The sequence below is a fragment of the Dendropsophus ebraccatus genome, chromosome 6, assembly GCF_027789765.1.
Source record: "Dendropsophus ebraccatus isolate aDenEbr1 chromosome 6, aDenEbr1.pat, whole genome shotgun sequence".
NCBI classification, from domain to species: Eukaryota; Metazoa; Chordata; class Amphibia; order Anura; family Hylidae; genus Dendropsophus; species Dendropsophus ebraccatus.
Genome location: NC_091459.1, coordinates 31078901 through 31100216, shown reverse-complemented (window position 1 = coordinate 31100216; position 21316 = coordinate 31078901). Strand labels below are relative to the sequence as shown.

The window sequence follows — 21316 nt, the reverse complement described above, 5'->3', positions numbered from 1 at the left end:
AACACATTACAAAGTTATATAACTTTGTTATATGCTTCAATAACCTATCTGCCCCCTTCCCTATCTTCCCCTCCCCCCTTAACCCCCCACCAGGCTGTTCTTTGGCAGCCATTTTGTGACAATTACATCATCAAGAGGGAGGCGGGTCTAAGCCCTGTTAAGCCTGCCTCTCTTTGTCAGATGACACAGGGTGCTCAGCTCTGATTGGCTGAGCAAGCTGTATGCCATCTAACAGTTTTACAGAGTCAGTTAGACATTACAGGAGACAAAGTGCATCATGGGAAAGCCCAAACCAGGAAGTGAAGAAAAAAATGAAGGCACCAACTGGAGATTCAGGGACCTGCAAACAATGGTAAATTCAAACGGAGGCAGACTCAAGAAGAATGGTAAGTGGGAAAACTATGTTTATGATTGATTGTTTTTTTTATCAGCGCCGGAGTACTCTCTTAGTTGCTGCACACTTACAGCAGTGTCCTTCTTCAGCTCTTCCTTCGCTCTTCTGGCTCTGTGTGCGCATAAGTGACATCACTCGTGGCCTCTTGTGGACGAAAATATAATGCTGCTTCCAGCCACAAGAGTGATTGCCAGGGTCAGGTGCCAATGGCTCCCGGCGGCTTGGAGGTTGTTACTAACGCTGCCGAAAACAGGGGTAATAGTATTACTTAAACCCAATTTATGTTGGCTGCCTTTACTGTCATATTCTTTGTATATCTGAATTCAAAGTATCTGTAAGCTTGTAAAATATTAAAGGACAACTCCCACGGGACCCCCAAAAAAACAAAAACACAGACACACACAGACACCATACTCACCATCTCTCCGGTGACGATCGCCACTCGATTCGCCCGCCGTCCGCCTCTCCGTCGCCGCCGTCCGTCATCCAGCGATGTCTCCAACTTCCGGGTCCAGGGGATGGAAAAGGCTGCCAGTGCGCTTGCGCACCGGCAGCCTTTTCATTGGCTGGAGCGCATCACATGGCTTCCAGCAAGCTCAGCCAATCAGGGCTGAGCAAGCTGGAAGCCATGTGATGCGCTCCAGCCAATGAAAAGGCTGCTGGTGCGCATGTGCACCAGCAGCCTTTTCATCCCCATTCACTTTGCATGAAGACGCCGAGGAGGAAGAAGACCCGGACCGCCCCCGGCTCTGACGTCGTCGTCACCAGATGCCGCCCCGGAGAAGAGGACCGTGACGATCGTAATAGGTAATGTATACATTCCTTAACTTCCGGGGTGGGGGGTCGGGGGTCCGAAAGTGGGGGAAGGGGGCCAGGCCGGGTATTTAACCACATTACAAAGTTATATAACTTTGTAATGTGTGTTAAATGAGCAAAAAAAAATTTTTGTGGGAGTTGTCCTTTAATACTGTATATAATGTAGTTCTTGTAAGGACTCACTGACCTGATATCCAGAGAAGACCATCTGCAACACATCCAGCATGACATGAAAGAGATCTGTCAAAAGATTGTACAAAAATCCACTTGTTCTTCTGTGGACAGTACCGCTCAACTGATGGTAGTACCTGTCGTAATTCATTCCTGCCCCCTACTGCATAAAGACAGTTGTCCAGTGTACCCAGAACAAAATGCTCCCGGCAATTCTTCATTGGGGCTATCTCAATCCATGTATTGCTGCGTGGATCATATCGGCAGGCAGTCCTTACTGCACAGGTACGACCAGTGGCATGTTCAACTTCGCCTCCTGCAGCAAATAAAAAGTCACCCATGATGGCCACACAGTGATGGCTTCTCCCTACTGGCATCGGAGTCAACTCGCTCCAATTTGCAATTCCAGCGATATGAACATTGTCCTGATCAACAGGATTAAAATATCTCAGCTCCCGAACTTTGCAGATCTCCCTCTTTTTTCCTCCTACAATGTAAAGTGTGCTGGACTGGAAGCGTGGTTTTGTCCGTATGGTCTGCCACACTGGCTGTGCATAGATACTTTGGTGATATTCCAAGGCTTCATTAATGAGTGCTGTAGCGGTTTCACTGGCTTGGATCAAAGGATGAGAAAGGACGACGGTGTGAAGTGTATTTGTATCCATGAGGCTAAAACGTACATATTGCAGCAGTTCATCTATGTACTGATACCGGCAGTTGTGCTCCAGCCATCTCACGGCCAACTAGAAGAAAGGAACAACATCATGTTAAATGCTTGTTCATGGATTATACTGGTTTCTCATGATTATTAAAGTGACACTGTCCCCCCCCCCCTTTTTGCATTATGACTGCTCTACACAGGTGTAAAGGTTAAATTTAGCAGTTTTCATACCTCATTTTCTATCATACCTCATGATGCTTGTTCCAGTAAAAATTGATCTTTTATCATCTGAGATTGGGATACCCGGGCAGGGCTTCACGGCCAAAGCCCCTCCATGACATCATCACTGCATAGGCCATGCCCCCTCAGTGGCCATTGGTGTGGGCCAATCTAGTGGGGGTGGGGCCTAGATCTTTAGGCCGGCCCTTCCGATGGCTGTTGAGGAGGCGGGGCCTATGCAGTGATGACGTCATGTAGGGGCATGGCTATGTGGCACTTTTGCCGTGAAGCCCCACCCAGGTACCCCAATCCCAGATGATAAAAGATCACTTTTTACTGGAACAAACATCATGACATATGATATAAAATAAGGTATGAAAAGTGCTAAATTTACCCTTTACACCCGTGTAGAGAAGTCAGAATGCAAAAAGGGGGGACAGTGGCACTTTTAAGTATTTAAGTAAGTATTTAAGAAGGAAAGTTTTTGTTCATCCTAAACAGAAATACTTTCTCCAAAAAAACTAATGTGATTCTGTGTTCTTTTTTAAATTGGTAATCCTTAAAATGGCCATGTGGCCAGTATAAAAAAATCAACTTTTCATGTCATTTTGTATGTTGTTGCTATACCCCCCCCCCCATTCCACAAATACCAGGACTCCCATTCCCGAGATCTGTACCTTTCCCTGAATAGTCAGATGAGCAGTAATTTTAATAAAAGGGGCTGTGACTGCTAGGCTCACAGGTGATTTACCCCCCTTGAGTCTTCTTTTATTTACACCCCCTGAGCTTCATTCATCCCCCTTCAGCCTTATGTTTACATTGCCTTGAGCCTAGCATTTATTCCTCTGTTTGAAATGAAGTTCCTGTCAATTTGACTATACGGTGGAAAGTACAGATTGTCAACTAAATAGTAAAATCCGTATATTTTGGGGTGGTGGTGGTGTGTGTGTGTGTAGGGGGGGGAGGGGGAATTATAGTAGCAAAATGAAACCAGTGTCGGTAGTTGCAGGCTGCCAAATTTTCACCATTGGGAGAAAGCTCACTGCAGTGGCCCACAAGTAGCAGCCAATTATTAGGGTAGGTTAACATGTACTTCATCCCCTCTGTATTTGATTTTTTGGTATTTATATATAGTGATGAAATCGGCAGCATTAAATCCACAGTGTGAAATATGAATTGGATTAATGGTATAAGTATATGGGTATGTAGCCTTAGAAGGGTTAACCAGGCTTAAAAAAACATGGCTGCTTTATCCCAGAAAAAGCATCACTTTTGTCCTCAGTTTGGGTGGGGTTTTGCAGCTTAGTTCCATTAAAGTGAATAGGGCTAGCAGGAATAGGAAACCTTCAGTCCTCCAGCTGTTGCAAAATTACAATTTATACCATGCCTGGACAGCCAAAAAGTCATTGCCTTTGCTATCCAGGTATGATAGGAATTGTAATTCTGCAACAACTGAAGGTTTCCCACCCCAGTCTATAGGATACAACAGACCTTAAAATGCACCAGTAATTGGAAGCAGACTGGCAGTATACTGCATATATATAGAGAGAAACTGGAGAAGGTTTTTTCTTAATAATTAAATTGGTTGTCCAGTATGTTGCCTCCACTCAGGCTCTTCAGCCAAGTACTTGGAAACAACAGCATATAATAATTGTCAGTATATGCAGCTCATGGTGACATTTACATTTACATAGCCCCATAAGGTAGTCACTAAATGTAACTGTACTGTATCTAGCGCTATATGGTCACTCTGTAACGGTATTATTGGTCTGTATATAGTGTGTTTTACTTAGGAACAGTAAGGTGGTATTCATTCATTACATGGTGGTAAGTCTATGATGGTAATATTGATCTGCCTATAGTGTGGTGTTTGTTTCAGGTACAATAATCTGGTATTATTCAGTTGCTATGTGGCGGTATGATTGGTATTTGTATAGTACAGTGAGGAGGCAACATTTAACACCTTGTGGATTTAATATTTGGTCCTCCTGGTATTTAAAAGAAAAAGTACATATAAATAGGGTGTCAATCTTTTAAGCAACAATCCTCACACAACCCCTTGTGAACTGACTGACTGGGATTAAAGGTGGTCATACACCTTCAATAACTACTGACTGAACAGTAGTTTAACCAACAGTTATCTCTCCTGTCCTCTCCACACATGTTCGGCACAACCAAGTATTCCTGTGTTCTCTATGGGGAGGGGTAAGCCACAGGCAGAAAGCTCTGGCAGCAGCTTATTTCTCAGAGAATAATGAGGGCGGTCTGTAATTTTACGTCACAGCTGACCCCTTTATGCACAGACATCATCTGTCGGTGGACTGTCCAGACAGCCCAGAAAGCCAAGCTACCTCATCACATTGCTAGTCACAGTGCCACATCATATTACCAGAAATAGTAGGCATCATAATGCCAGCCACATTGCTCTACCATAATGCCTACTTCAGTACCCAATCATATTAAAAAATAAAAAAGGGGAAAACTAGACCTGGTAGTCTCTTCCTGCTTACAATCGTCTATGTTTTTATAATGCTAACCAGAGTTCCTCATCATATTGCTGTCCACTGTGGCCCATCACAATGCCAACCATAGTGCCTCAACACATTACCAGCTACAGTGCCCTATCATATTGCATACAATGCATGCAACAGTGATATCCCTATCTTTTAAGCACAATCCTCAGTACAAAGCTGGTTTCACACTACGTATATTTCAGTCAGTATTGCAACCAAAACCAGGAGTGGATTAAAAACACAGAAAGGATCTGTTCACACAATGTTGAAATTGAGTGGATGGCCGCCATATAACAGTAAATAACGGCCATTATTTTAATATAACAGCCGTTGTTCTAAAATAACAGCAAATATTTGCCATTAAATGGCGGCCATCCACTCAATTACAACATTATGTGAACAGAGCCTTTCTGTGTATTCAATCCACTCCTGGTTTTGGTTGCAATACTGACTGAAATATACTTACTGAAATATACGTAGTGTGAACGCAGCCCTACTCTGCAAACATTTTTTTTCCCATTGTCCATTACCCATTAGGTAATCCAGTAGATAATGGCCTATATTTATTACGTCTCCGCCATCTCCAGGTTTTTCTCCTTAGCTCTGGGCTCGACCCCATGTGACATTGCGATGTCGGCCGCAGAATATAGCCTTAACAACTACGGTACAATAACTGTCAAAAAGCCAATAAAGCAAAGAGAAGTCTCCAGCAGACAATATGTGCTTCTCCAACAATAAATATTTTCCTACATCCATCCATCCATCATGTGTGCACTCTATAATTTAAAAAAACATGTAATGTTTCGGAGAAGCTGCAGCCCCCTTTTCCCTCTAAATTACATAGCGTCATTAACCATTACACTAAAACACACATCCTGTCAGCAGTTTATCAAAGTAAATGTCAATAGCGAGTCAGTGAGCGGCAGCCCAAAGTGTACCGTATAACTAACTTAAGAGTCAAATTGTTTTAGTGCGTGGCATTTACAGACTGTCATGATGTTCACAGAAAGTTATACTTAAGGAATACTCAGCGGGGTTTAGCAATCCACATTTTATGTATTTTTTCTTTATACTGAAAAAAAAAATACATTGTTGCTTTGTTTAGAATTTTTTTTTACGTTTACCATATTTTTCCGGCATATAAGACGACCCTTAAAGTATAGAGTTTGGGATATACACGCCTTATAAGACTACCCCTCTTCCAACGCACACCAAATAAAAATAAAAAAAAACAGACAGCAGCGAGATCTGAGAGGCAGAGAAGGAGGTACAGTAATACACTTAGGATACTAGGGTGGGCCAGACTGGTTGGGCACAATGCCACCCCGTATCTCTTTTTTCCATACCCGGGGCAAATACAATTTGCTCTGCCCTTCATACTGTTGCCGCATATGGCAGGGATGCGGATGTTTTTTAGCTCCCCCCACTGTGGCGACCACAGATTCTCCAGTTTCAGTTTTTCAGCACCCACCCTACAAGAGGACGCCCAGCGTATAAGACAACCCCTCACTGTTGAAAAGATTTTCCTGGGTTAAAAAGTAGTCTTATACACAGGAAAATACAGTGCTATTAGAGAAGCATTCTTGAATTTTTTTATTTTTGCCCCCACCAACCCGCTGTTTGCTGGTGCGTATACTTACCAGCGATGATTGGTGTCCTACAGCGCCGCTTCTTTCCATTGCTGCCGCGCCATTCAAATCATGCGCGCATTCAGGTCACCACTCTTCTGTCTCCATGTCAATTATAGGCCGGAAGTCATGTTCTCCAATGCATTCTCTGTGGGAGAGCGTGACTTCCGCCCTTCAATCAACATGGAGACAGAAGAAGATTTAGAAGAGCAGTGACGTAAATGCGTGCGGGATTTAAAAAGCACTTCAGTACCGTAAAGAAGCCGTGCTGCGACACACCAATCATCGCTGGTGAGTATAAGCGCCAGTGCGCGAGCGGCCACATAATTTGTACAAGTTAAATAAATAGGAGCAGATATGCTAGTGAAAATACACCAGTATTCCAGCACAATTTGTGCCAAAAAAAACAACAAAAATATGGCATGGCTTAAAATGTGACACCATATCCCATGTTGATGTCATCACCGCATATTCACCATGGGATGCGGCTGCAAGCAGTAAGTGGTCTCAGTGTTCATGTGCAAATGCAAGTGCACCTAACTGCTGATGTTAGTGATTGTAGCAACATGTGCTGAGTGCAAGGTGACACCAGGTCACACTCCTGCCAGGGTCTCCAAAATGGCAGCATTGCTGGGCCAGGGAGGAAGCAGGAGGCAGTATGAATCAAGTAGGTTCAGCAATCAGGTGTTCTCCAATCCAGATGTATTCTGTCAGGAACCGGACAGCAGGACAAGACAACACAGTGAGCCCTAAGCTCAGCCCCGCCCACTGTCCTCTACCTATTTGCCACAATCCGCCCTAAGATGGCGGCGAGCAACTGGGCGTCAGTCCCTGCACTGGCTAGGTGGGACACAAGGACAAGACAGACAGACAAAACACAATAAAGAATGGTCGACAGTCCGGGTCACAATAATCTGGCAGCAAAAGTACAAAATCACAATCCAAAGGCAAGGTCAAAAAACAGGCAGTATGGTCAGGGGCAGGCAGCAAGCAGGAAAGGTCAGAAATACAAAGCAGAGTCAGAATAAACAGAGCAAGAATAGCAAACACAGAACCAGGCAGAGACAAGCTCAATATCCGCTATGATATCCAAGACTGAGGTAGTTATATAGGAGGCCAGGGTTCTGATCCAGAACATAATTGGACCATCCCCCTGAACTCCAAGCACAGACACCTGAGAACAAAACAGATCCACTGGCAGGAAGACCTGTCAGTCACAGCAGAACCAAAACACAGATTAACCCTGACATGGCCAGACAGAACTCAGCAGGTAAAGTCGGGTGTGTCTCTCAAGGTGAGCAAATAACCAGTGTTCACACACTACAAAACAAAACACAGAAACAGAATGCAAGAAAATCAGCACCTTCTCGGCCGCACAGCATGAGCAGAGGGACGCATGATGCTCCGCAAAGATACCATCCTGACATATTCGTTGCATAAAATACGATCCATATGTCACAACCGTTATGACACGTGGATTGTGTTTTTTATGCAATAAAGACGTTTTGATTGGAGAACACCTCAATGCTGAACCTACTTTTTGATCCTTACTTCTGTCCGCTCTCATCATGTGGGTAGTTCAAGCAAAGGTGGATCTGGAGTGGTGGAGTGGTGAGCTTTTTCCTCTACTTCGATATACATAGAGAGCGCAGGATTTTTTAATTTTTTTTTACCAATTCTCTGCCACTGTTTAAATTACAGCTGCAACATTTCGACCCTTCATGGTTCTGCAAAACCAAGCATACAACAGCCCCACATTCCTTAAGATGCATGGTGCATTGGGCCACCATGGGTGCATGTGATGCTGACCTTACTTAAACAACTACTGAATTCATAAAGGATTGTGGGAAAAAAGTATTACAGACAGACAACAACAAAATTAGATCTAAATCAACAGGGGAGATGAATTTATTAAGCAATTACATTAATTCTTTTTTTTATCATGCCTTATAACAAAGTTATACTTACTTGTATCCAGGTCCAGTTTCCTGAAGGCAGCTTTTTAGTCTTTTGCTGGTTTAAAAAAAAAGAGTCTAAACACAGGAAGTCCGAGCCAGTACAGAGAGTCACAGCTCAATGCGTCCACCAATCAAATTGCTGCCTTCTCTGTGAGTGTAGATGACCTCCTGTGTTTAGTCTCTTTTTTTCAACCAGCACAAGATTAAAAAGCTGCCTTCAAGACACTGGACCTGGATACAAGTAAGTATAGCTGTCAGTGTAAGGAGACTAGACAACAAAGGACAGGTGCTGCCCTGACTCGCTGTCCCTGCCTATGTGCTTCAACTGCCCTAGACGGCAGAGGACAACTAGTCGACAGTCCCGAACCTGTTTAAGTGAACACTGAACGAAGACAAGACAGACAAAAACACAATAAATCAGGGTCAAGGGTCAGGGTCAGCAACTAGCAGGCAGCACAGCACAAAAACGTTATCCAAAAGAAAAGTCAGGGTCAAAAGCCAGAAAGTCAAGATACCAGTAACACAATGCAGGAATAAACACTAGGTCAAGAAACACTTGGGGGGGAGATTTATGAAAGGGTGTAAATATACACCTGAAAGCTGAGCTGTGATTGGTTGCTGTGGGCAGTTTACACCAGGTGTATATTTACACCCTTTCATAAATCACCCCCTTGGAGTACACGGCTCTATCGCAGGCAAGGAACAGAGGCATGGGGAGGATACTTATGAGGCCTGAAGTCCCAGCCACAGAATAGTTTTGACGGCTGACTGGCCTTTTGCCGATCGGCCAGGGGCGGTCAAACCCCGGCCACGGCTACATCAAAGGGAAGCGCTGCCAGGCCCCTAGCAACCGGTGTCAAGGGGCACCGTCGTTTGGGCCTGGCCACACGTTTTGGAGACGGAGGGAGCCAGACGGCTCCTGACAATAGCTTTGTTAGGCTATGGATCCAACAATAGAGATGATCGAACAGCGGAAATTCTTAGGTTCTATAGAACTCGAACCTTGTCGAACCATCCGCATTTGATTCCTGATGCCTTCCCGATCCGTGGGGAAGGAGGCCGGGAAGGCAACGGGAATCAGGAAGGTTCGACAAGGTTTGAGTTTTATAGAACCTAAGATTTTCCGCTGTTCGATCATCTTTATCCAACAAGAGAAGTACAAATCCTCCTCTAATATGTTTTCTCCCATTTTAATCCACTTCTGGTTGTGGCCCAAAAACTGCTGTGTGTGTTTCCAGCCTCATAAAGCATGATAACAATATAAAATAAAATGAATGTAAATTGCAGACTTGCTTTATATCACATCTACTGTTGTGAAAGTTATACTGGCAGGTACTGTGGGGTACCTAGAATATGTTGTAGCACTTCTAATACTACATTACTACCACCCCGCTACATATGATCTTAGGTTAATACGATTACTGGGTATCAAACAGCCAAGAATAACAGCAAGATGTTAATTTGAATTCAGATCCAACAGTACATTGAAATAATTGCACATGGAGGATGTAATGTATCCGATATCACGATAACCAGAAAGCGAAATGTCGGCTCCGTAAGTAACCACACACCATTGTGTCTTTAATCTATGCGAGAGAAAAATAAAACCTAATTGGCTCCCACTATGTTTTTCTTCTTCTTGCGGAAGAAAAAAAGAATTAGAAAAAAATAAAAAAGGAACTAGAAAGGCTGCTGTGAAGGTCACTGAGTGATAGAACTTCCTCAGGGCAGTGAATAAATTAAATCCAGTGGAGAGAAGAAAAAAAAAAAAAAAACTAAAATGTGATTTCCAGAGTGTAAAGCACAAAGTCTAAATGACAGTGATTGGCAGGCAAACTATATCCATGCAATATAGAAGACTGCACGTTCTCATTTACCTCAGTGTAGGCAGCAAGCGCCCATTAAACATCCGTCTGATGCCCAAATTAACCTTCTTGGCAAACTGAAAGAGGCACAAACTATCATAATCAACCTTTCATTATCACAGCAGCCTCTAGTTAAAGGGTCAGAATAATTGTGCCATCAGAGCACTGATTGTTTTCAATCAACACAAGGCTCGAGTGACAGCTCAGTGATAGAGTAGTCTGATGAAACCGCACCAAGCCTAATCAGAGCAGATGAAAGGAAAGCATGATTGGTGCAAATGAACAGTCGTGCCTCTCTTTTTTCATTTACAATGTGAAATTACTCTTAAAAATCATGGCTCCCCCCTCCACGTCCTCCCTTGTATAAGAACCTCTAGAAAAATCTTTGACACGTTATGAGTTTTGACACAACAGACTTAAAAAAAAAAAACAGGTGTAGTTATCTCCCGTCGATGTAAGTGGATGTGCTGACTAATTTCCACAAATTTTCCCCTTTATAAAAAGCGCAAAACGAGTGCGGATTTGCTGTAGGTAGTCTATCATCTTATTGTTGTTTCATTAAAAGAAAGGTTTGCTGCTCCTTATGCACCGCGTGCCGGTTAACTGAGAGGGAAGCGGGATGTAAATGATTGATTTATTTAAGGCAGGGATGAGGAACCTTCAACCCTCCAGCTGTTGCAAAACTATAATTCCCATCATGCCTGGACAACCAAAGCTTTAGCTTTGGCTGTCTAGGCATGATAGGAATTGTAGTTTTGCAACAGCTGGAGGGCCGAAGGTTCCCCATCCCTGGTTTAAAGGAGAAGTTATACAAATCACCAATATACAATTATTACGGGAAATGCTTATAAAGTGCTTTTTCCCTACACTTACTACTGCATCAAGGCTTCACTTCCTGGATAAAATGGTGATGTCACGACCCGACTCCCAGAGCTGTGCGGGCTGTGGCTGCTGGAGAGGATGATGGCAGGGGGACATTGAGGGACACAGGTCACTGGAGGGACACTGAGCATCTGCCATCATCCTCTCCAGCAGCCACAGCCGCACAGCTCTGGGAGTCGGGTCGTGACATCACCATTTAATCCAGGAAGTGAAGCCTTGATGCAGTAGTAAGTGCAGAAAAAAAACACTTTATAAGCATTTCCTGTAATAAGTGTATATTGGGGATTTTTATAACTTTTGGGGGGCAATACAATACTTCAATAAAAAATTTCGCTGACTTCTCCTTTAAGGTGACGTGGGATAATTATTTATAGGGATCACTGGAGGTGTTTGAGGTTGTGTGTGAATGGAGTTTGCCGTAAAATAAGAATCCAAAAGATTTAGGTAAATCTGGCATGCTGAGAGCAGAGTGATGGATGGAAGCAGGAATAAAACGCACTACAACTATGTTGGCAAACATATAAACCTACTGTACTGCACATACATGCACGTGTTTTTATTGAAGGGGTTGTCCAGCGAAAATCTTTTTCTTTAAATCAACTGGTGTCAGAAAGTTATATAGGTTTATAATTGACTTCTTTTTAAAAATCTCAATTGTTCCCATACTTATCAGCTGCTGTATGTTCTGCAGGAAATGTTGTTTTCTTATCAGTGTGACACAGTGCTCTCTGCTGCCATCTCTGTCCGAGGCAGGAACTGTCCAGAGCAGTAGTAAATTCCCATAGAAAACCTCTCCTACTCTGGACAGTTCCTGTCTAGGACAGAGTTGCCAGCAGAGAGCAGTGTGTCAGACTGAGAAGGAAGCGCCATTTCCTGCAGGGCATACAGCAGCTGATAAGTATGGGAAGACTGGAGATTTTTAAATAGAAGTAAATTACAAATCTATACATCACTGGTTGAGCCAGGAACTAGTTTATCTTTTGCTCATATGGATTTAAAAAATGATTTGTTGTATCAAGTTGTGAAAAGGGGAGAAGATCTGGTGGAACAGTTAGTGGTCCCTAAAGCATATAGAAGAATGGTACTAGATCTTGCCCATGGTCACATTATGGGGGGACATTTAGGAGTCGAAAAGACTACTGATAGAATCCTACAAAGATTCTTTTGGCCTGGAATACACAGAGATGTGAAAAATTATTGTGATTCTTGTCCTGAATGCCAGCTTTCCGCTCCTATGGCACATTATCGTAGTCCCCTGGTGCCACTATCCATTATTGAAGTGCCATTTGAGCGAATAGCAATGGACCTGGTGGGGCCTATTGTGAAATCTGCTAGGGGTCACCAGCACATATTAGTCATATTGGATTATGCTACTCGCTATCCTGAAGCTATACCCTTACGTAATACCTCATCCAAGAATATCGCTAAAGAATTGGTACATGTATTTAGTCGAGTAGGAATACCAAAAGAGATCCTTACAGTCCAAGGTACCCCCTTCATGTCAAGAGTCATGAAGGAATTGTGTAAGATGTTTAAGGTTAAACAGCTGAGGACATTTGTCTACCACCCGCAAACTGACGGGTTGGTAGAAAGATTTAATAAAACATTAAAAGCCATGCTAAAAAAGGTGGTGGATAAAGATGGGAAAAACTGGGACTTTCTTCTCCCCTACCTTATGTTTGCAGTCCGTGAGGTCCCTCAGTCATCCACAGGGTATTCTCCTTTTGAACTGCTGTATGGTCGCCACCCCAGAGGGCTTCTGGATATAGCCAAAGAAACTTGGGAAGGAGAAGCTACCCCCTATAAAAGTGTTATTGAACACATTTCACAAATGCAAGATCGTATTGCAGCGATTATGCCTATTGTAAAAGAGCATATGGCCCAGGCCCAGGAGGCGCAACAAAGGGTGTACAACCGCAATGCCCGGGTACGCACTTTTACATCAGGTGACAGGGTTCTTGTTCTTATACCAACTGTTGAAAGCAAGTTCCTGGCAAAGTGGCAAGGTCCTTATGAGGTGGTAGAAAAAGTAAGTGCCGTAAATTACAAGATTCGCCAGCCAGGGAAAAGGAAGCCTGAACAAGTGTATCATATTAATCTCCTAAAACCCTGGAAAGACAGACATAGTCTTGTTGTAGAGACCTCCTCTCCACCAAAGCAGGTAGGCTTCAATATGTCTTTGTTGCCAGAAGTAACAGTACCGGAATCTCTGGCCAATACACAAAAGTTAGAAGTGCAGGGTTTCCTAATAAAAAATAAGAATTTTTTCTCTGAACTTCCTGGTCGTACCAGCCTTATTAAACATGATATAATTACCGAACCAGGTAAAATAGTTAAGCTCCGACCATATAGAATACCAGAGGCCAGGAGAGGGGTAGTCTCTGAGGAAGTTAAAAAAATGTTAGGCCTTGGTGTTATAGAGGAATCCCATAGTCAATGGTCCAGTCCAATAGTGCTGATTCCAAAGCCAGATGGTAGCTGGAGGTTCTGTAACAATTTCCGTAAGCTCAACACCATTTCTAAATTTGATGCTTACCCCATGCCAAGGGTCGATGAGCTTATCGACAGATTGGGAGGTGCCCGATATATTACAACCCTAGATTTAACTAAAGGGTACTGGCAGATACCACTTACTGAGGAAGCCAAGGAAAAAACAGCATTTGCCACTCCTGATGGGTTGTTCCACTATGTTGTTTTACCTTTTGGTTTACATGGTGCCCCAGCAACCTTTCAAAGAGTGATGGATCAAGTGTTAAGACCCCACCAGCGGTATGCAGCAGCATAACTTGATGACATAATCATCCAAAGTTCAGACTGGGAAAGCCATTTGCCCAGAGTACAGGCTGTAATTTACTCTCTGACCGAGGCAGGATTTACTATCCAAAAAAATGTGCAATTGGGTTGGAAGATGCCAAGTACCTGGGGTATACAATCGGTCGGGGTCTGGTAAGACCTCAAATTAATAAAATTGAAGCCATCCAAAGCTGGCCTCGTCCAGCAAACAAGAAGCAAGTTCGGGCTTTTTTAGGGATCACCGGATACTATAGGCGGTTTATTCCTAATTTTGCCTCCCTTGCAGCCCCTTTGACAGACTTGACCAAAGGGAAAGACTCAGTCATGATTAAGTGGACACCAGAGGCTGAACAGTGGTTTCTAACACTTAAAAATATTTTGTGCGCTCAGCCGGTGCTGATCAATCCAGACTTTAAAAAAGAATTTATTTTACAAACAGACGCATCTGATGTTGGTCTTGGGGCGGTACTGTCACAGGTACGAAATGGTGAAGACTATACTTAAGTAGGAAACTGAATGACCATGAGAAAAAGTATGCAATTGTTGAGAAAGAGTGCCTTGCTATTAAATGGGCACTAGAGGTGCTCCGATATTATCTTATTGGTCGGCACTTTGAAATGGTCACAGATCATGCCCCGCTTAAGTGGATGTGTGAAAATAAAGAGAAAAATAGGAGGGTAACAAGATGGTTCTTAGCCCTACAGGAATATAGATTTACTGTAAAACACAGACCTGGAGCTAAAATGGGAAATGCAGACGCTCTCTATCGTGTTCACTGTTTTATGACCAGTTGTGTTCCAGCCACCAGACTGAAACAGGAGGGGGGGAAATGTAACAGACAATGTGGAGAGGTTGTAGATGGAGTCTATATTTCCCCAAGTTTTATCAGAATGTATGCAGTAGGTCTGGTGTAAAGCCTGGTAATGGGTGCTGATGTCCAGGCCACAGCTAGACAGTCCGGGTCTTAGACCTCTGAGACAGAGTAATCAGGACTCAGGTGTGATGGCCTTATAAAAGCCTGCTAGGTGCTCAGATCTCTCTCTCTCTCTCCCTGGGGAAAAGAGCTAAGGCCAAGTGTCTGTGAGAGCCCTGCTCTGAAACTGCATCAGGTTGTATGGACTGTGCTATTCTGTTTTGTTGGTGCCAGGTACTAGGCCTGCACTGGGTTAGCCAGGAGCATTTATGTTTAGTTAGAGCCGGACAGGCATAGGGTTTTATTTTGCTGTTTTATTTTGTTTTACTACAACCTGAGAAATAAAAACTGGCTGCGGTCAGTTATACCAAACCTTGGTGTGGACTGACTCCTGCATGTGTGCCTGCCAGAGTGCCTGTCTACCCCAGGAGACCCTTTCCTGCTACCTAATCCCTTACAATATATATATATATATATATATATATATATATATATATATATATATATATATATAGAAATTAATCAGCACAGAATATTTAACTTAATATTAAATGCCTATGAAATGTCAAAAAATAAAGCCTTGCAGTAATACGACCACTATTTCCCAGGACTGGATCCAGCTTTTTCCAGCACCCGGGAAGGAGCAGCACTGAGCGGCAGTCAGTTATAAGGCAGCCGTCTGATAAGCAGATTGTAGAGATAACCAATCGTTTTGCTTCATTATTACTGTAGACTTGATCATCTCTATTCAGCACATGAATTATTCACTAGGAAGTCTAGATACCTGCCTGAAAAGATGTCTGTTTCATAGAAACATAGAAGATTGTCGGCAGAAAAAGACCACTGGGGCCATCTAGTCTTTTAGTATTTCCCTACTTATTATCTTAGGATAGATATGTTTATCCCAGGCAGGTTTAAATTCTGTTATTGTAGATTTACCAACCACACCTGCTGGAAGTTTGTTCCAAGTATCTACTACTCTTTCAGTAAAGTAATATTTTCTCACGTTGCTTCTGATCTCCCCCCCCCCCCCCCCCCAACTAACCTCTCACTGTGTCCTCTTGTTCTTGAGCTCAGTTTTTTACTAAAAACACTTCCCTCCTGAACCTTATTTAGTCCTTAAACATACTTAAAGGTTTCAATCATGTCCCCCCTTTCCATAATATTCATATTATTGGGGAATCCCAAATTAATAGATGGAGTCGCCTTTTAAAGACCTTTATGGAGGAAAATGGATACATAAAATGTCCCTTGTTCTGGGGGACTGTGCACATAAGTTTTTTTTTGTATCAGATAACTTTTTATTTGCATTCTCATTGCAGTGGTAGCAACAACACTATGTTATCATACAGTGCAATAAAGAATTATAAATCATGTTGACATGTAGTAAACTCATCAAAAATTGTATACTTATAACATAAGGCTATGTTTACACAACGGCCGTAATTAGCACGAAAATATATGTTACCTTGCCATCTATGGGATCCCGGCTGGAGCGTATACACATAGTATACGCTCCGACCGGGATCTCTAGCGGCGCTGCAAACAACTGACATGTCAGTTCATTGAATAGCAGCCGCAGAAAACCCTGTCAGTGCACACAGCGGAGCGAGCGGCTCCGGCCGCCTGCTCCGCTGTGAGCAGTGGAGAGTTCTGATACGGGCCCGCGCCCATATCAGAACTCAAGATCATCCGGCTGATACTTTTCTTTAATAAGACCGGCCGTTCTGTGACCCAGACGAGTCACAGAACGTCTGGTCGCTTACTATGTGTGACCATAGCCTAAAAGTGTACAATGGTTTCCTATAGTAGACAAATAAGGCAATCTAAACACCCTGCATTGATTCCTCCTTTTTCTGGTCTTTTGCTCTTTTATGCTTTTCACAAGACTCACCGCCGGTGAGCCAAGAAGGACACTGGAATAAGAATATGGTAAAAGACAGGTATCAACAGTTTAAGTTGTAAGACGTCAACTTTACACTCTATAAGAGTCCAGTATACCGCAATATGCACCTTCACACCTATAAAGGCATCAAAGTAATCAGCACATATTGCATAAAAACATGTGGGTACCTTCTCAGAGGGCCTACTACCCCAGTGGAGTTCCTTTTGTCCTCATTACTTCTCTTTTCCACTTTTATCTAGCCATAGCATTTAGGAACTGCTGATAGGGACTTCTGCACATCCACAATAAAACAGGACTTGGGAGGCCAGGGGTGTCCAACCACCGTCCCCAAATTTTCTCAACTTTACGGACATTTCGTTTATATGGACAATTCATTAATTCTATAAAAACTGTGTAATACTTCAGTTCACCTATGGTGGCACTGCAGGGAAACTAAACATTTGCTGTCAGGTTCTCCCACTCATTACTGCAGATCACCAGTAGACATGATCAAACATTGGGAATTTTCAGTTTCGATCAAACTCGAACCTTCGTTATTTGATTCCCGCTGCCTTCCTGTTCCGTGGGGAAGGTGGAGACAGCCCGAGTACCGCCTGGAAAACAGGGATACAACCTAGGTAGGCTGTATCCCTGTTTTCCAGGCAGTACTTGGGCTGTCTCCACCTTTCTCACATAACGGGAAGGCAGCAGGAATCAAATGACGAAGGTTCGAGTTTGATCGAACCTGAAAATTCCCAATGTTTGATCATGTCTAATCACCAGGTGTCCCAGCATCGGGATCCACTGTGATCAGCTTCTAGTTGGTAGAACAAGGATTGTCCAAATTGTACAACCTTTTAATGGACAATGATAAACTACATTTTTACATTCTCCCTGTAATAAAAATACAATACTGCACTACAGTAAAAAAAAAAATGAAAAAAAAAAAAGTTAATATCCTTCAAGGCAAAACTACCAGGAAAGTGATCTTTTAGAAGACAGGTTAACAGAAGCTTAACACTTAAAGACACCATATTCATTTAACGTTGAGTCTATCTGTCACATTAGTGCTGCAGGAAGCCATACCCATGGCCCCAGCCAGGCAAACTTCAATATCCTGACTACCAGGCTCTGATTGCAAAACTCCATTCCCAACATACTTTAGCAGCAGAAGGCTGGCGGGATACGAGAACACACTGCAGGGGCTGATTAAGAGAATGTCAGGCTTCGTAATATCAATCCCATGAACATTCATACATCTGCTCCTTTCCTATTCTTTGCACTCATGGCCTATCTTATTTTGATTTTCGGAGAACTCTGCTCAGCATACTTCTTATAGAGAACACCTGTAGGCTTGACAACTGTCACATTTTAAAGATATACACATAAAGGTCAGGTAGATACATGGACTGGATTTACAGGCATTAATATGAGGTTCTAGCAGCAGGTTTTACATTACTTGAGATCATCGAGAAACTTCATTTGAAAACCTGGGATCACGTCGTTTTTATAGATGTGATGAAGTACAGGAATAGATGCCTATCTGAAGGATATTTGCCATTGTAGGATATTCTTCGCTGTTTTTACATGTCAGGCCTGGAATAGACAACTACTTTGGAAGGATCTCTTTGTGGTACCGTTCAACTTGTATGAATGTTACATGACAGATTCCCCCACAGGAATGCACTAGGTCACATCATTTTTTGAAACTCACAGTCATGCAATAAAGGCGTGCTTCAATTGTACCTTATTGGCAGACAGCAAACATAGATCAAAACATTGGGTTGTGTTTCAAATCTGTAAGAGTCTTACCCGGACACAAATTTTATAGCCATAATGCATCACAGAATTCAGGACCAGAGCAAGGTTACTAGACTAAACATTTGGTGGGGACCCTGATCATTAAAGGGAATCTGTCAGCCCCTGGGCTCTACCTAAGGTGCTGACAGTGTGCTGTAGCTGGCAGTCCCCTAGTGGGCTTTTGGTAATTTGTCTGTGCAGTGGATTATGCACAATCTTAGGTCTCCTACTGTCAAACAGGAGTCGTTTGTGCTGTTGTTTGTACCTCCCCACTCCTTCCTTCTCCCTCTCCTTCATGATTAATCAATGCTGCCCGGCCTCCTGCTCACTCAGCTGTCAGCCAGTGTCTCTGATTGCAGATCAGTCCTCTGTAGGACTTATGTCTGAAAGAAACACTCAGATACAGTTAAATCTCTAAGCCCGAGTGCGTTGGAGGTCATCTGTCTAGCATCATGCCAGCAGTTCATTCTTTGGCTCAAATCCCTGTTGAAATTGAGTGGATGGCTGCCATTTAATGGCAAATAATTGCCGTTATTTTAAAACAGTTGTTGTTTTAAAATAATGGCTGTTACTTGCCATTACATGGTGGCCATCTACTCAATTTCAACAGTGTGTGAACATAGCCTTTCGGTGTTTTCAATCTACTCCTGGTTTTGGCTGCAAAATACTGCCCAAAATACTCAGCAAAAATACTGTGTGTGAACTTGGCCTTCAAAAATTATACAATAATGAGAAAAAAAAAAAGAATAAAATAAAGAACGATATTTTATTTTTATCAGGGGATTTGAACCAAAGAATGAACTGCTGGCAGGTCTCTAGACAGCAGAGTTACCCATACACCACAGCTTCAACACATTTGGTCTCAACTATTCAACTATATCTAAGTGTTTCTTTCAGACATAACCTACCCACAGAGGACTGATCTGCAATCAGAGACACTGGCTGACAGCTGAGGAAGCAGGAGGCCGGGAAACAGAGATTATTCATGAAGAAGGGATAGAAGGTGAGGTGAGCCAGAGTGTGGCACAAACAACTTCTTTTTGACACTTCATTACATTAGTAGACCTGAGATTCCACTGCACAGAATTACCGAAAGGTACTATACTCACAAGGGGACTGCCAGCTACAGCACATTGCCAGCACCTTAGGTAGGGCCCGGGTGCTAACAGATTCCATTTAAAGCAGTGTCATATAATGTAAGAATAGCCTATGGTATTCTTTGTTTCTTTATCCACTTAAAAAAGAGACAGATTTATAGAAATTAAAGTGTGTAATTACTTCTTTCCTATTTACCAAATCTTTTATGTTGCTGGACACTTTAAAGGGGTAGTGCAGCACTAAACATTTATTCACAAAATAACCCACAGTTATGCTCAGCCAATCGCGGCTGAGCAGCTGATGACGCGGCATAGGGGGGCCAGCATGAGGGACGGATGGAGCGGTTCGGCCGGCCTCCCAAAGACGACGTCATTGTCACAAGATGGCGGACGGGGGTCGACACGAATGCGGTAAGTATAATGCACCAACACTTCCGGGTCTAGCGTGGTGGGGGGGAACATGGGGAAGGGGGCCATTCACATACATAACACACATTACAAAGTTGTATTACTTTTCAATGTGTGTTATTTTGTGAATAAATGATCAGAGCCGCACTACCCCTTTAAATCTTTTTAGTCTTTGATTCGTTACTAAATAAAAGCATTTTTCTGTTTTCTGAGATATATGAAAAGTACTGTGTGTCTTCTTGATCTAAGAGCATCTAAGGGTCCTTTTACACACACAGATTTCTCGACCATGGGGGCCGCAAATAAGCAAATAATCTGCAATAAATCAAGCAGATGGGCTGCATGAACGATCCTTGGAGTTTCCTTGGTGACTCGGATGTCAGATCACAACAGTATATATGTATATCTATCTCTGGGCTGTCAGTTTCCAGGACTGCACAAATGATACAATGATCATTTGTGCAGCCCAGTTGCTCAATTTGTTGTGCCATTAATCGGCTAGGTTCCCACAGTGTTTTTGCTGTCTGTTTAACATATCCGTGGAAAAAAAAGAAGGTAAGAAATGATGCAATTGTGTTATAAATCAAAAGCAGTTCAATAGTTTTTTAGCCTACACAAAAACATGGTTGACCTTGTTTTTCTGTACATTCACATTAAAATGTAAAAACGGATCCATTAAATGGACAGCAAACATGCAGAGTCAGGCTATGTTTAGACTGCGTAAGAGACCGGCCGTTCCGTGACTCAGCCGGGTCTCTGAAAAGATCTTTGCAGCCGCAGAGTTCTAATGCGGGCTCATCCATGCGCACCCGTATCTGAACTCCCCACTGCACACTATAGAGCGAGCGGCCAGAGCCTCTCGCTCCATAGTGTGCACTGTTAGGGTTTTCTGCGGCTGCTATTCACTGAATAGCGGCCGCAGAAAACTGATATGTCAGTTTTCTACGGCGTCGCGAGAGATCCTGGCCGGAGCGTAAACTATGGAGGACCTGTATGGAAAGGCGTAAATGCCTTTTTTAGGCGCAGATGGGGCAGATTGGCGTAAAAATATTCGCAAATGGTATTTTTGTGAATATTTTTTATGCATCTGCGCCACCTTCGCCAGTGGGACAGAGAAGGGGTGTTACAGGGGTGCGGCTGCACGCAGAGGGGGCTCTGAGTTAGCGTAGGTTTCAAATTTTTCGCACGGAGCCTGTCACGGAGCAGTGCACCTCTACAAAAATCCCCTGAGTTCCGGAGCTGCAGGGACATTTGTAAGCCCGGCGTAAAAAAAAGCCGGACTTCATAAATGTCCCCCTATGTGTATAAACTCC

The 21316-nt window shown here is 43.1% G+C and overlaps 1 protein-coding gene across 6 annotated transcripts in view; it reads right to left on the bottom strand.

Annotated features, from left to right (window-relative positions):
* KLHL32 (kelch like family member 32) overlaps nt 1-21316 on the bottom strand; it is a 126220-nt gene that overhangs the window by 27218 nt on the left and 77686 nt on the right. For all 6 annotated transcript variants that reach the window (XM_069973590.1, XM_069973591.1, XM_069973589.1 and 3 more), the window contains one exon: nt 1398-2124. In XM_069973590.1, the coding sequence (XP_069829691.1) occupies nt 1398-2124 (727 nt within the window). The remainder of the gene's footprint in view (nt 1-1397; nt 2125-21316) is intronic.